Source organism: Notechis scutatus, chromosome 9 (genome assembly GCF_049901735.1).
Source record: "Notechis scutatus isolate UNSWTSFEM ecotype Mainland chromosome 9, rNotScu1.2, whole genome shotgun sequence".
Lineage (NCBI taxonomy): Eukaryota > Metazoa > Chordata > Lepidosauria > Squamata > Elapidae > Notechis > Notechis scutatus.
In genome coordinates, this window is record NC_142017.1 from 20,199,404 (window position 1) to 20,214,194 (window position 14,791).

Below are 14,791 nucleotides of genomic sequence, written 5' to 3' on the forward strand. Positions count from 1 at the left end.
ACTATGTAAATAGACTGTAGCTGTCAGAGAAATTCAATCAGTAGCTCCTGAAGGATTAGTGGGACATGATAATTGTCTCCCAGGGCTTGAGTGGCTGTCACAGAGAAGAGAGGGTTGACTTGTTCTCCAAAGCACCTGAAGGCAGGACAAGAAGCAGTGGGTGTCAGCTGGTTCGGAGAAAGATCCAACCTGGAAATAAGTTAGTTAGTTAGTTAGTTTACTTTAGTGTCCTTGCACCTCGTACAGCGAAATCAAACACCATCTTCAGTGCACATCATGACCATGAAAATAAACACAAACACGCATCCTTCACCCTCCACACATTGAACAGAAAACCGCCAACACTGCACTATATACAGCAGAATTCAACAGAGCTCCTGCCCTGGGATAGAAGCTGTTTTTCAGCCTATTTGTGCTTGTTTTTATTATTCTGTACTGTCTGCCAGAAGGTAATAGTTCAAAAAAAGGGGGTTCCCAGGATGAGATGGATCTTTGAGGATGTTTTGAACTTTCTTAAGGCAGCGGGAGCTATGAAGCTCTTCCAAAGAGAGAAGAGGGCAACCCATGATCCTCTGAGCAATGACGTTCACCCTCTGGAGTGCTGTCCTCTCTGCCCCTGTGCAAGTGGCAAACCCTACAGAGGTGCAGTAAGTTAAAAAGAAATTAAATAAGGAGAAATTTCCTGATTGTGAGAGCAATTAATCAATACTTGTCTCCCAGAGTTGTGGGTGCTTTACCACTCGAGGTTTTCAAAAATAGACTGGGCAACCATTTGACCAGCTGGTGTAAGATCTCCTGCCTTGGGCAGAAGGTTAGACTAGAAGATCTCCAAGAAGTCCTTTGCAGCCTTCTATATTCTATGAACAAGATTGTAGGCATGCTCTCCCTATGTGGCTTCCCCCCACAAAACGTTCCCATTCTGAAGGTGAAGGAGGCTTTTTCTGGATCTCTTCCAACCATTGAAAAACATCTACTTGAGTCCCCACCCTGCGGCCCACCAGCTGTTTGTGTGGGCAGTGAGGGGCAGGGCGGAGGGGGATGGGCGGGGCCAGCCAGTGGTGCAATTTGCCGGTTCCCCGAACTGCGCAGAATTGTAACAACCGGTTCTATAAAACCGGTCTGTACCGGTAGAACCCCCATCCCTGTTTGGGGGTCATGTACCAGGAGTGGGGGGATGCCTGCCTTCTGCAGGTGTGAGAAGGTGTAGAAAATTGTGACCACCTGAAAAGTTTACCTTTTGGGTGGACTCTGCTCCATTGACTCGCCACCCGTTTTCTCCCTTGCATTATTCTCTGTTTATATAAAGCTGGATGCAATTATTGTCTCCCTTGTTTTGTTCTTTTCTTAGATTTCCTTTTAAACAAAAAACAAAAAAAAAATCCTTCCACTTCTGAGAAATCTTCTTCCTACAGTTTCTGGGCGTAGGTCCAAGTTGAGTGGAAAAATGGCATGAGGTCACTGCATATTCAGCGGCTGCTGTTGCTGATGCTACCAGCTCCTTCGTCGGGGTGTGTTGCCAAAACAGACGGAGCTGCTTGACTTCATTTAAGGAGGAGGAAGAATTGATCAGCTTTCAATTTGTGGGAGAGTCTTTCTCAGGTCCCTCAGGAGTTCTGGGAAGCTGAGTGAATGCAAGACAGATCACTAGATAGCAAGTCTTAATCAGGGTTGAGGAACTGGTAGCCATCTTGGCATTCCTGGATCACAAAGAATCACAAGGCTCAGCTGGCTGGGCCACAGGAAGGGATGCTGAAAGTTGAGGTTGAACAACATCTGTGGGCCCCCACATTCCTTATCCCCAGTTTCCATTGGCTGCCAGATGTTGGATGCCCAACGCAGTTCTCAAACGATACTCTCTAAAAGTCTGCAAAACCCATCCGGGATAATTCAAGTTTTCTTCCTCTCTTATTTTCAGGTATGCATTCTCCAGTTGCCATGATAACTGTGATCTGTTAAGGCAGGTTGCTGGAAGGAAGTTTGGAACAGGAGGCCATCCTGAGACTTCCAGGGAGCATCTCCTTCCTTGAAGTTGCAACATCTCCTGTCTTCTGCTTGAAACTCCTGCTCCCATCCAGGGCAATTCTGGAAAGAAGGCTACAAGACCTCTGACACCAGAGGGATTCCTTGGAGCAAACCACTGGGGACCTCATGGCAGTGTGGACACCTTCATCACCCGCCTGTTGACAGGAGATGTTTCCACCACCTGTAGCAAAATGAGCCACGGTGCCAACTCTCACCTGGCTGATTCTCCTCGGCTCTCCAAGAGGAGCTTACTCAGCATCCTTGGGAGCCCGCAGCCTGAAAGGATGAGCTTGTCTGACTCCATGTCTCCTACCCCGAAGAGTGGCACTCCTTCCCCCGGCCCACCACAGCTGCCTCTGTTGAATTCCACCTGCCACGACAGCGACTGGGAGAGCCGTGAAGAGTTGCGTCTGCGAGAGCTTGAAGAAGCCCGGGCCCGAGCCGCCCAGATGGAGAAAACCATGCGCTGGTGGTCCGACTGCACCGCCAACTGGCGGGAGAAGTGGAGCAAAGTCCGCGCAGAGCGTAACAAGGCACGGGAGGAGGTGCGTCAGCTGCGTCAGAAGCTGGAGACCTTGAGCAAGGAACTGACTGGACTGAAGCGGGAGAAACAGGAGGCCCTCAACGAGAACCAGCAGCTGGGCAAGGAAGTTGCCCGCCTGAAAGGAGAAGACAAGGAAGGAGAGAAGGAGAAAGAGATGGACAACCGCATTGTCTCCGAGAAGGAGAGCGAGGCTTCCCCGGAACAGGAGCCGGTGCGAGACGTAGGCTCTGAGAAGGAGGTGAAAAATAAGGTGAGGGAGGGAAAGGTGAAGCCACAATCTTTTTTTTTTTTTTTTTGCAACATGGACTCTGTTAACACATGGGTTCTACAGTCTCCCCCTGCAACACTGACCTCAAAGGGGGTCTTTTTCAGGAGACAACTGGACTTTCTTGTTTTTGCTTTTGAAGATGCTTCGCTTCTCATCCAAGAAGCTTCTGACTGGATGGTGGGGAATGGAAGGATTTATATCCCTTGCAGACAGCTGGTCATTTGCATCCTTTTAGAGGGTTGTTGAGGCCACCTGGAGGTTTATCTGTATCCTCAGGGTCACCTGAGTGGTGCAAATGGTTCCTGTTGTCTGCAATTTTTCCTCTGGAAATCCATTCCTTAATCCCACACCATTCCAAGGGTGTCCATCCCAAATTGTATCTAGCTAAAAGTCTGTAGAGATTCTCAGTCCTCCAGGTCATGGTTGTCTCATGAGAATCCCTACAGATTTTTAGTTATACAATTTGGGACGAACACCCTTTAAATAAACACCCCGTACAGGAATCTCCCCAGATTTGTCAGCTTTCGCCTGGGAATGACCAGGTAAGGCTCTGGGGCATCCAGGTGAGTTCATACCTCTTGTGTTTAGGAAGCCAATCAGGGCTGATTCCTTGCTTGAATCCTCCTCCCAATTGGGGGAGGGGTGGCTCTCCGACATCTGATCAGTGACTCTGTTGGCTTCATTGGTATCATTTCGGTTCGCTTTGGCTGAGCCATAAGAGGGGTGGGAAGCCCTGGACTGTAGGTGGTTTTCCTCTCTCACCGGCCCCCAAATCATTTAATTGGTTTATCACAATAAATTAGGTGGGGCATAATGTCAAGTTTTCCACAGCTAGACTTATTATTTATTGAACAAATTTATTGGCATATACCAGAGGTGGGATTCAGCCGGTTCTGACCAGTTCTGGAGAATGGATAGCGGAAATTTTGAGTAGTTTGGAGAACCGGCCAATCCCACCTCTGACTGGCCCCGTCAACCCCATCTATTCTCTGCCTCGCATTGAGTCCCAGCTGATCGGCTGGGCCTTCTTTGATTGCCCTGCACAGGAGAACGGAGCTGGAAAGCAGGCTAGTGGGGTGGGGAGGGAATGGGATTTTACAGTATCCTTCCCCTGCCATGCCCACCAAGCAATGCCTACCAAGCCACATCACACCCATCAAGCCATGCTCACCAAACCATGCCCACATATACCCAGTGGTGGGATTCAAAATTTTTTACTAGCAGTTCTGTGGGTGTGTCTTGGTGGGCGTGGCAGGGGAAGGTTACTGCAAACTCCCTATTCCCTCCCCACCCCATTAACCTGCTTTCCAGCTCCGTTCTCCTGTGCAGGGCTACCAAAGAAGACCCAGCCGATCAGCTGGGACTCAATGGGAGGCAGAGAAGAGATGGGGTTGGCGGGCCCAGTCAGAGGTGGGATTGGCCGGTTCTCCGAACTGCTCAAAAGTTCCACTCCCGGTTCTCCAGAACTTCTCAGAACCTGCTGAATACCCACCTCTGCATATACCCCTCACATCTTGCAAAGCGTTAAGTTGTGAGTTCAACAACACTGGAGGGTTTTAAGAAGAGAGTGGGCAGCCATTTGTCCAGAGTGGTATAGGGCCTCCTCCTTGGTCAGGGGGTTGGACTAGAAGACCTCCAAGGTCCCTTCCAACTCTATTATTCTGTTCTGTTCACTTTTCAAGGCCTCCGTTTCTACCATCTTGGCAGGGAGATTTTGACAAATTTTGAATTGTCATAATACAGAGCTTCCTCGACTTACAAACATTCACTTAGTGATCATTTGAAGTTACAATGACATTGAAAAAAACGACTTATGCAGAGGTGGTATTCAGCAGGTTCTGACCAGTTCTGGAGAACCAGTAGCGGAAATTTTGAGTAGTTCAGAGTACCAGCAAATCCCACCTCTGACTGGCCCTGCCAACCCCGTCTCTTCTTTGCCTCCCATTGAGTCCCAGCTGATCGGCTGGGTCTTCTTTGGTTGCCCTGCACAGGAGAACGGAGCTGGAAAGCAGGCTAGCGGGGTGGGGAGGGAATGGGGATTTTGCAGTAACCTTCCCCTGCCACGCCCACCAAGCCACGCCTACCGAACCAGTAGTAAAAAAAAATTGAACCCACCATTGGGACTTATGGCCGTTTTTCACACTTACGTTGGGGCATCCCCATGGTCACATGATCAAAATTCAGATGCTTGGCAACTGGCTCCTATTTATGACGGTTGCCATGTCCCAGGGTTACGTGATCACCTTTTGAGACTTCCCGACAAGCCATTTCAAGGGGGAAGCCCAATTCACTTAACAACCGTGCGACCAACTTAACAACTGCAGCGATTCCCATAACAACTGCTGTGAGAAAGGTTGTAAATATGGAGCAAAGCTCATTTAACAACCGTCTCGCTTAGCAGCAGAAAATTTGGGCTCAATTGTGGATGTAAGTCAAGGACTACCTATAGGTAAAGGTAAAGGTTCCCCTCGCAGATGCATGCTAGTCGCTTCCGGCTCTAGGGGGTAGTGTTCATCTCTGTTACAAAGCTGAAGAGCCAGCGCTGTCCAGAGACGTCTCCATGGTCATGTGGCTGGCATGACTCAATGCCTTCGAAGGCGCATGGAACACTGTTCCCTTCCCACCAAAGGGATCCCTATTTTTCTACTTGCATTTTTTTTTACATGCTTTTGAACTGCTCAGGTTGGCAGAAGCTGGGACAAGGAACAGGAACTCACTCCATTATGCAGTGCTAGGGATTCGAACCGCCGAACTGCCGACCTTTCTGATTGACAAGCTCAGCGTCTTAGCCTCTGAGCCACCGTGTCCCTATCTGTAGATAGGGAGCAGCTAAAACATGCTAATAGCCACAGTCCCTGAGTAAGGGCAACTCATGGTATCTCATTGGACGGTGTTCATTCTAATCTGAGATAGGGAAATGCCAAATCTTGTGCGTACTTGGTGCATATGCCAGAGTTTAGACTTGCCCTCCGGTGACTCCGAGCGCCCTTTCATCCCAAACCATTATAATCAATGTTGTGCACCTATGATGCTGTGCCAGAATGTGGCTGGTTTAGTTTTGGCTTGGTGCCATGCCTCAATTTGGCAATTATGGTTCATAAGGCATGGTTTATCATGTAATGTTATATGCAAATCCAGCCAAGTGTGGCTTGTTCAGCAGATCGTGACTAAAATGCAACGGTTGATAGTGCTGTACTGCCGGATATGAATCAAGCCATTATTCCTGTAGGATGCATTTGATTCCTTTTTTATTTCAGTTATGGAGCAACCCCAGAAAAACATTCCCGCACCCCCATCCCAACATTTACAGCGGCGGAAAAGGCGTCCAACCTTGACAACTTTAAGACGTGTGGACTTCAGCTCTCAGAATTCCCCAGCCAGCCATAAGCCAAGGACTGCCTGTAGAGTGACCATTAATAAAATCAGATGGATTCCTACCTTTCAAATAAAAAAAAAAAACCCTTAATAACCATCAAGCTTTTCTGTTGTGTGAATGTCACCTCTAGTTTTCACTGCCCTTTTGTGCAAACCCACCTCTATCAAACACGCAGCTTTGCTGCTTATTTGTAAAGCCAGAATTTTCTCACCTTCTGCAGTTCAGCCACTATTCCTGTTTGATTTGATTTCCTGGGATAAAGCAGCCAAAGAAAAGACGACTGTTGGGGAGCTCTGAAAACTTCACATTTTCACAAAATTGAAATGGTTTTACGCACTCTCTCTCTCTCTCTCTCTCTCTCTCTCCCTCCCTCCCTCTCCCTCCCTCCTCTCTCTCTCTCCTCCCTCCCTCCCCTCCCTCTCTCTCTCTCTCTCTCTCTCTCCCTCCCTCCCTCTCTCTCCCTCCCTCCCTCCCTCTCTCTCTCTTTCTCCCTCCCTCTCTTTCTCTCTCTTTCTCATCTGTGAACCTCAGAATCCTGCCATGGATTTATCCTGCTTCTGGATCTCCTTGGTGCTGGTTTTTGGTTTTTGGTTTGTTTGTGGGTTGTTTTTTTTCCGTTTTCTAAAAAGAAAGAAGGAACTATAGATACTTGAAAGAACAACAGGGCTTATTACAATGCAACAGACACATTCCGCTGAGATTGTCTCTGGGGTGGGCAGCTTGCCAGTAATGAAACATTTTTTCTGGCTGAAAGAGAATTGTTGGCTCTCATGAAAGCAGCTGATGAACATCAAAAGAAAACTGCTGGGCCCAAAGGCAGAGGCTGATGTGAACTGATTGCTAAGACGTGTGTGTTTGCATTTACAGAATATAGGGTAATGAAGAATTAATTGTCCCCAAAGTAGTTACAATTTGAAAAATTCCTCCCGGTTCCCATGCTAAGGGATGATGCAATGGTTTTGCATGGATTTGGCTCTCTGGGGTTCAAGTTAAGTGGGCAGAGAGATGCCATCCCGTTTGAATGGCTGGCTCATTCATCTTCATTTGCTGTTCGATTCACACAAAAGATCACCCAAGGGCAATCTGGCAGGTTATTCTGGATCACTGACCTGATCCTGGTGATCCTCCGTACAATAAAATGGAACATTGGCAATGAACTTGCCATCTCCCGAACATTCCTGCCCGCAACTCTCATATGGGTTTCCTCTGGTTTGCTTTGCTACATCATCTGCCACAATGTGTGGATGACAATTGTGGCCTTCATCTGCTCTATCAACCCAAAGATGGGAGTTTTGAGATTTAATCCAGGCTGAACTGGCATGATAGGCTGTTAAGTGAGTTGCGCTGGCTGCCCCCTTTGCTTCCAAGTCCAATTCAAACCATTGGTCATCCACCTTTAAAGTTCTTAGGGCAGAGGTCTCCAAATTGCGCAACTAAGACTTGTGGACTTCAACTCCCAGAATTCCCCAGCCAGTCAAATGAGGAATTCTGGGAGTTGAAGTCCACAATTCTTGCTGGCTGGGGAGTTTCTGGGAGTTGAAGTTCACACATCTTAAAGTAGCCCAGGTTGAGAAACACTGGGTTAAGGTCTTCTGAACATCAAAAATCATGATGCGTGATGCTTAAGCTTGATGCTTAAATGTTTAAAAACAGATTTAAAACCACCCATCTAAAATTTGCTATTTTGCTGCTGAATTTGCTTAGCTTTAGCATGATCTTGTAGCGCTCTTTGTATAAATGGCAGGTTGAGTTTCCCAATTGTACCTTAATGCACCCAAAGGGTGATTTTCCTGTTCGGTTGAAGAATGAATGTAGGGTTGATTCCTTCAGTCTGCTGCCAAACTCCTTAAAGGCCTTTATTTCTCCCCTGACTTTGGCCATTTGTCGTTCTCAGTCCCTGCAGGAGTTTGAGCTGATGGAGAACTTCCTGAAGAACAAGCAGGAGGAAGGTGAATGCTGGGACCAACGGAGCTCAGTTAGCGTCCGTTCGTCCTTCACTCGTCAAGAGAGGAATCGGCTGCTTTGGGAAGATGTCTCGGCCATTGAGGAGGATGCCACCAAGATCACCGCCCTGAAGCTACGCCTGGATGAGTCTCAGAAAGTGCTCCTCAAAGAAAGGGAGTGAGTGCCACTTTCTGACAGCTCCCCTTCCTCCACCACAGGGTTCCTACAGGAGTTGTGGTGGAATGTAGTCTGGATTCCCAGGAGGGAGGGGCTCCTTCCCAGAGGACAAAGAACTTGCAGAACTTGGAATGTCTGGTAGGCAGGAAGACGAAACAGGAGGATCCTCCTTAATAGTTCACAGAGTATAACTAAGAGTTATGCAGATAGTTGCTTGTCTGCATGATTGATGTCAGGTACAAGAACCAAGAATAACACAGGGAGTTACTTCTGAGTAGTTTCCTTTATTGTTGTTCGCCTACAGACAGAATCTTGCCAGACTTAAAGCAGTTATCTGAATAACTTTAAATATAAATAGTCCGTTCATTTAGTGATTGTTCAAAGTTACAATGTCATTGAAAAAAGTGACGTTTCACCAGTTTTCACAGTTTTGACCATTGTAGCATCCCCATGTTCACATAATCAAAATTCAGGCGCCTGGCAACTGGTTCATATTTATGACGATTGCCGGGTCCTGGGGTCACGTGATCCCTTTTTGTGACCTTCTGACAAGCAAACTCAATGGGGGAGTCAGATTCACTAAACAACTGTGTTACTAACTTCACAGCTGCAGTGATTCTTTTAAGAATCATGGCCAGAAAGGTTAAAAAAAAAATGGGACAAATCTCACTTAACAATTGTCTCCCTTAGCAACAGCATTGTTGGGCTCAATTGTGGTCATAAGTCGAAACTACCCGTATGTGAACAAGTATAAATATACTCTGAGAATAGCAATCGCACTTAGATTTATATACTTCTTCACGGTGCTTTACAGCCCTCTCTATGCAGTTTATATAGTCAGCATCAGTGGTGGTTTTCAGCCGGTTCACACCGGTTCAAGCGAACCGGGAGCAAGGATTTGGCATGGATCGCCGAATCAGTAGTAAGTTCTGGCTGGCCATGCCCCCAACCTGGTCACCCAGTCATCGCTGGCTCGCTTGCCCCGCCCACCCGATGCTCGCTCACCCTGCCTGCCTGACACGGCCCTTAAGGTATTTCTTTTTCTTTCCCTTCCGACAATCAGCTCTTGATACAATCAGCTATGCCAGGATTCCTCTTGCTGAGGCCCAGGGGAGACTTCTGGGAGCAAAAACGCCCCCCCCCCCAGGAGGCTCGCCTGAGGCCCAGAAGGCCCCCAAAAATGGGTGGGTGGGTGGCTGCAAAAAAGCAAAAAAATAAAAGCCATGTCCACCCATGTCCACATGGCCACCCACCAAGCCACGCCCATAGAACCAGTAGTAAAACATTTTGAGCCCCCCCCCCACTGGTCAGCATATTTCCCCAACAATCTGGGTCCTCATTTTACCCACCCCAGAAGGATGGAAGGCTGAGCCTGATGAGATCCAAACTGCCAAATTGCAGGCAGCCAGTACTGTACTCTAACCACTATGCCACCATGGCTCTTAATAGCTTGGGAAGACCCTTTTAATCCTCTTCCTGCCTAACGAACTTTCCAAGCTCCTCTGCCTCTTCCCTCCTGGGAATCCAGACTACATTCCACCACAGGAGCAACAGATGGGGAGCTTCTGCAGAGAGAGCTCTGTTGCCTTCAGGCAGTTTCTCAGCCTTGCTGTTGTCTTGCCTCTCTCAGGGACAAGCTGTCCCTAAGCAAGAACATTGAGAAGCTGGAAGGGGAACTGAGCCAGTGGAAGATCAAGTATGAGGAGCTGAACAAGAATAAGCAGGAGGTGCTGAAGCAGGTGAGCTTCCCTTCACCTTTTGAACCAAATGCCATTGGACAAAGCCAGGTGTTCTTGCGTGGGCCCATGCTGCAAAGTTGGGGTGCCAAATCAGTTTTGATCTGAACCACTGTTTCTCAGCCTTGGCCACTTGATGATCAGAGGTGGGTATTCAGCCGGTTCTGACCAGTTCTGGAGAACCGGTAGCGGAAATTTGGAGTAGTTGAGAGAACCGGCCAATCTCACCTCTGACTAGCCCCGCCCCCATCTCTTCTCTGCCTTCTGAGTCCCAGCTGATTGGCTGGATCTTCTTTGTTGCCCTGCACAGGAGAACAGAGCTGGAAAGCAGGTTAGTGGGGTGGGCAGGGAATGGGGATGTTGCAGTAATTTTCCCCTGCCACTCCCACCAAGCCACACCCACCAAGCCACGCCCACAGAACTGGTAGTAAAAAAAATTAATTCCACCACTGTTGACTATGTGTGGACTTCAACTCCCAGAATCCCCCCAGTAAGCTTGCTGGCTTGGGAATTTGAGGAGTTGAAGGTCACACATCTTTGAGTGGACACGTTTGAGAAACACGTGTCTAAACCTAGACTAACATCCAGTCTGGAGATGTTCGCCAGAGCCACTTTTCTGTGTTTCCAAAGACTTTACACCTCAACATTTCCCTGTTCCGCTTTCTCCGATTTGAATCCAAATCCCCAAATTACCCCCTTGGAAACATTTGGGAATTTGGATTCAAATTTCAACAGATAGTTTACAGCAGGGGTGTCAAACTAAAGGCCCCCAGGCCAGCAGAGTGCTTCTGGAGGCCCGGGAGTACTGTGGAAAGAAAGAAGAGCAGGGGGAAAAAAGTGCATCTTGAGCCTTTGTCAAATGTCCACCATGACCACGGCCAAAAACAGCCACCCCAAGCCCCCTGCCCTCTCCAGTCAAACATAACCCTGATGCGGCCCTCAAATGAAATTGAGTTTTACACCCCTGGTTTACAGTATGGTCGCTGACGGGTCGGTGACCGTTACCAAGGTCTTGAAACTTCGCGAATAAAGGCAGAGATGGGGTCTAAATGACAGAGGCTCAAGGATCTTGTCGTGAAGTACAACAAAATGACCATTTTTCAAACTGGTGATGTTCAGTTGAATATATCAGCGCAGGTGGACGCAGTTGACCCCACAATGTGCCTATGAAACCACTTCTCTGTGGAAACATGTACACAACACAACTGCACATTAGTCTTCTCTGCTTATTCAAACTAGGCAGACACATACACGTGCCCATTTAATGTATCTTGGGTTTTTTTCCTCCTCCTCTTCCCCTCTCCTTTCCCTTCTCTTTCCCCTTCTCTCCTTCTCTGCCACCCCTCCTCTATCTTCTCCTCCCTAGTGCTACTGCTATTTTGGAAGTCGGTGGGTGCAATCTAGCGGGGCCTCGGTTGCTGCAGACACAACATTGAATGTCCTCACTTTCTAATGCCCCAATCTGATCCACCAAGACCGATGCTTTCTTTTCTCTCCAGCTGAACATCCTCAAGGAGATTCACCAGGATGAGCTGGGACGCATCTCTGAGGATCTAGAAGATGAACTGGGGGCTCGCTCAAGTATGGATAAGAAACTGGTGGAGTTACGGTCAGAGGTGAGGCTAAAGGGAAGAGTGAATTCGCTACTTGCTCATGGGCATCCTCTAAATGTCCTGTCGTGCCCCTGTCAGAGTCTGAATCCGAGGAGCAAGCCAAACAGCTGACAGGGAGTGGGCTCCGTTGGCTGTGGAGGAGGCTGGGGAAGGGCAAAGTCCAGCTGGGAAGAGCAGGAGAGAGGTAGAACAAGGGAGAGGGAGTTCAGAGGAAGACCCAGGTCCACCCCCTCTTCATCCTAGGGCATGCAGGGAGGAACAGAGAAGAGAGCAATTTGGGTTGCGTGAGTTACGGTGGAGGAAAGGGCCCTGATTCCCTTCATTAGCCACAGGTGTGAAGACAGTTGATAAGAAAGGCAGGCTGTATGCGGCAGGCTGATGGGAGCAAACGTGACTTTATCCTGCGTTGTCGTGGCTTATCTGTGTTCCTGGTGCCTTTCCAACTGTGTGAGTTTTGCCATGCCTTCAAGTCTGAAATTCTTGCTCTTGCTGTGCCAAACTAATTACTTCAGTTTGGCTTGATTGGACTTTAAATTACAGTTCGTATTGCTCATGTTTTGGACTTAATTTTCTGCAGTCAAAGGCATTTCCTGGGAGAGTTTTTCTCCACCCAGAAGGTAACCTGAACATTAGGGGCAAAGTTGGAGATCATGAAGGGACTCTTACTGCTTACCTGACTGTGTTGCCTTTGTGCCACGCCCCTTTGGGTCATCACATATCCTTTTGTCCCATTGAAGTTTAACAGCTGCTGAGTTCCATGGGTGCTAGTGCTTTAGAACTTGTGCCACTGAATTCTTAGGAGCTGAGGTCAAAGTGTTGCTCTAGAACAGAATTGCCCAACCTTTTTCGGTTGGCGGCCTGGAGCAGGGGAGAGCGGGAAAAGGGGATGGTTTTGTGGGGAGGGGGCAGGTGTATGTGCGGGAGCACCTACAATGTTCGTGGTAACACTTGCACTAGTGGGACCACAAGGCTGGGGCCATGCATGCGGACATGCACCCACCAGCCAGCCACTCACGTGGCCCAGTGCCAATTAGGCCACGGCCCAGTTAGTGGGCTGTAGCCCACAGGTTTGGGACCCCTGATCTAGAACCTTAAACCTTTGACTTGGAATTTGATTTGGGGTTTGGAGGAGGAAAGCGTTGGAGGTCTTTTAAGCCCAGATTTCAGCAAGATATTTTGCTGCGTAAATGTCAGAGCTAGAGATAGTTGGCCAACAGATCATGTACACCAAGGATCCACAACTCCCAGTGTATGGACCGGCACTCGACGGTGGTATGACGGAAACTGGGCCACGCAAACAAGTGAGGCCCCATCCCTGGGATGCAGGCAGCACATGAAACCATGAAACCCCCTCCAGGTCCCCGGTGCTCCAAAGGTTGGGGCCACTGATGTAGACCATAGATGGATAACTCTTGGTCAGGATTCAAGTGTAGTTTCTTCTTTCTTCCCAGAGTATGTTAGCTGTCCCCTCCTCTCTCACTCTTGATCTACTCTTACCTCTGTAAAACGCATCCACAAGTAAGCCTTGTATGGGATAGAATTGTCCTGTTTGCACCACAAAGCTAACCATTATTGAATTAATTAAAATTAACCAAGATTAGCATGAGCTGAGAACATAGCTTTATCTTATAGTTCAATTATATTGGCCCAATTCAACTGGGACAACCAAGCACAAATGTTGTACGTATTTAGCCATTGTGGGCAGCCGTATGATTCATGGCTATCTTCGTAAGCATTCTTATATATCAACATTTAGGCCATTAATCCAATTAAGCATTGCATTTGTTAGTTAGAGAAAGTTTTTTTCCTCCTGAATAAACTGTTCAAAGTCCATCAGAATAGAGCTAGAAGGGACCTTGGAGGTCTTCTAGTCTAACCTTTTGCTCAAGCAGGAGCCCCTATAAAATTTGACACAAATGGCCATCCAGTTTCTTCTTAAAAGCCTCCAGTGATGGAGCACCCACGGTTTCTGGTGGCAAGCCGTTCCACTGGTTAATTGTCCTCCCTGTTAGGAAGTTCCTCCTTAATTCCAGGTTGATTCTCTCCTTGACTTGTTTCCATCCATTCTTTCTTTCCTGCCTTCTGGTGCTTTGGGGCATAATTTGACCTCCTCTTCTTTGGGGCAGCTCCTCAAATACTGGAACCCTGCTATCATGTCCCTCACAGTCTGCTTTTCTCTAGACTGGCCATAGTCCTCAAAGGGCAGCTGCTCATTATGTGCTTCAGGGTGTCACGAGGAGCCCCACAGTCACATGGGGCTGCTGACCTCACACCCGCCTCTTTCTCCCCATGCCAAAGATGGAGCGTCTCCAGGTCGAAAACGCGGCCGAATGGGGCAAGCGAGAATGGCTGGAAACGGAGAAGCTGAATCTGGAACGGGAGAATAAGAAGCTGAAGGCCCAGATTGAGGACCTGGAGGAGATCCTGGCTCGGAAACGGAGGCAAACCACTTGCGCCCTTGACACGGATTTCAAGACCATCCAAACGGAGCTGTTTGAGAAGAATAAGGTAAGTTGGGTTCCAATTTTGGTGGGGGCCTGGGATGGGTGGATGCAGGCAACGCTTACAAGCCAAGAACCTGATTTGGATTCTGGATAGTACAGGCAGTCCTCGGGTTACAACGGTTCATTTAATGTTCGTGCAAAGTTACAACAGCACTGAAAACAGTGACTTATGACCGTTTTTCACACTTATCACCATTGAAAGCATCCCCATGATCACGTAATCAAAATTCAAACGTTGGACAACTGGTTCATACTTATTGTCAAGGCTCCGTAGTGACACCCATTTAAATCATGAGTCTCTAGCCAGATTTTCAAAGCTTAAAGAAAATTTATTAGGACTAAACATGCCGGTGCTACCTGGGTGTAGCCAACTCTGAGGCATATCATTCATTGTCACCCTTGACCTGGTTTCCCTCCACCCCCTGGGTGTATCATAATTCATATTCTCCAATGGGACACATCCATAGCCAAGAGTCATCAATCATGCTCTCCAGTTAGAATTTTGCATGGCAGAAACTTTGGTCACCTACTTACAATCTTTGAAAACATTTATGGAATGCACTTTCAGTTTTGCAAGCTGCTGCACTGCTCCCCCTTTCTATTGGCA

At 48.0% G+C, this 14,791-nt stretch overlaps 1 protein-coding gene across 7 annotated transcripts in view; it reads left to right on the forward strand.

Annotated features, from left to right (window-relative positions):
• CCDC102A (coiled-coil domain containing 102A) overlaps nt 1-14,791 on the forward strand; it is a 59,383-nt gene that overhangs the window by 21,482 nt on the left and 23,110 nt on the right. For all 7 annotated transcript variants that reach the window (XM_087971751.1, XM_087971749.1, XM_087971748.1 and 4 more), the window contains exons 2-6: nt 1,916-2,816; nt 8,105-8,331; nt 9,962-10,070; nt 11,567-11,683; nt 13,979-14,188. In XM_087971751.1, coding sequence (XP_087827877.1) covers nt 2,214-2,816; nt 8,105-8,331; nt 9,962-10,070; nt 11,567-11,683; nt 13,979-14,188 — 1,266 coding nt within the window. In that variant the 5' untranslated portion in view covers nt 1,916-2,213. The remainder of the gene's footprint in view (nt 1-1,915; nt 2,817-8,104; nt 8,332-9,961; nt 10,071-11,566; nt 11,684-13,978; nt 14,189-14,791) is intronic.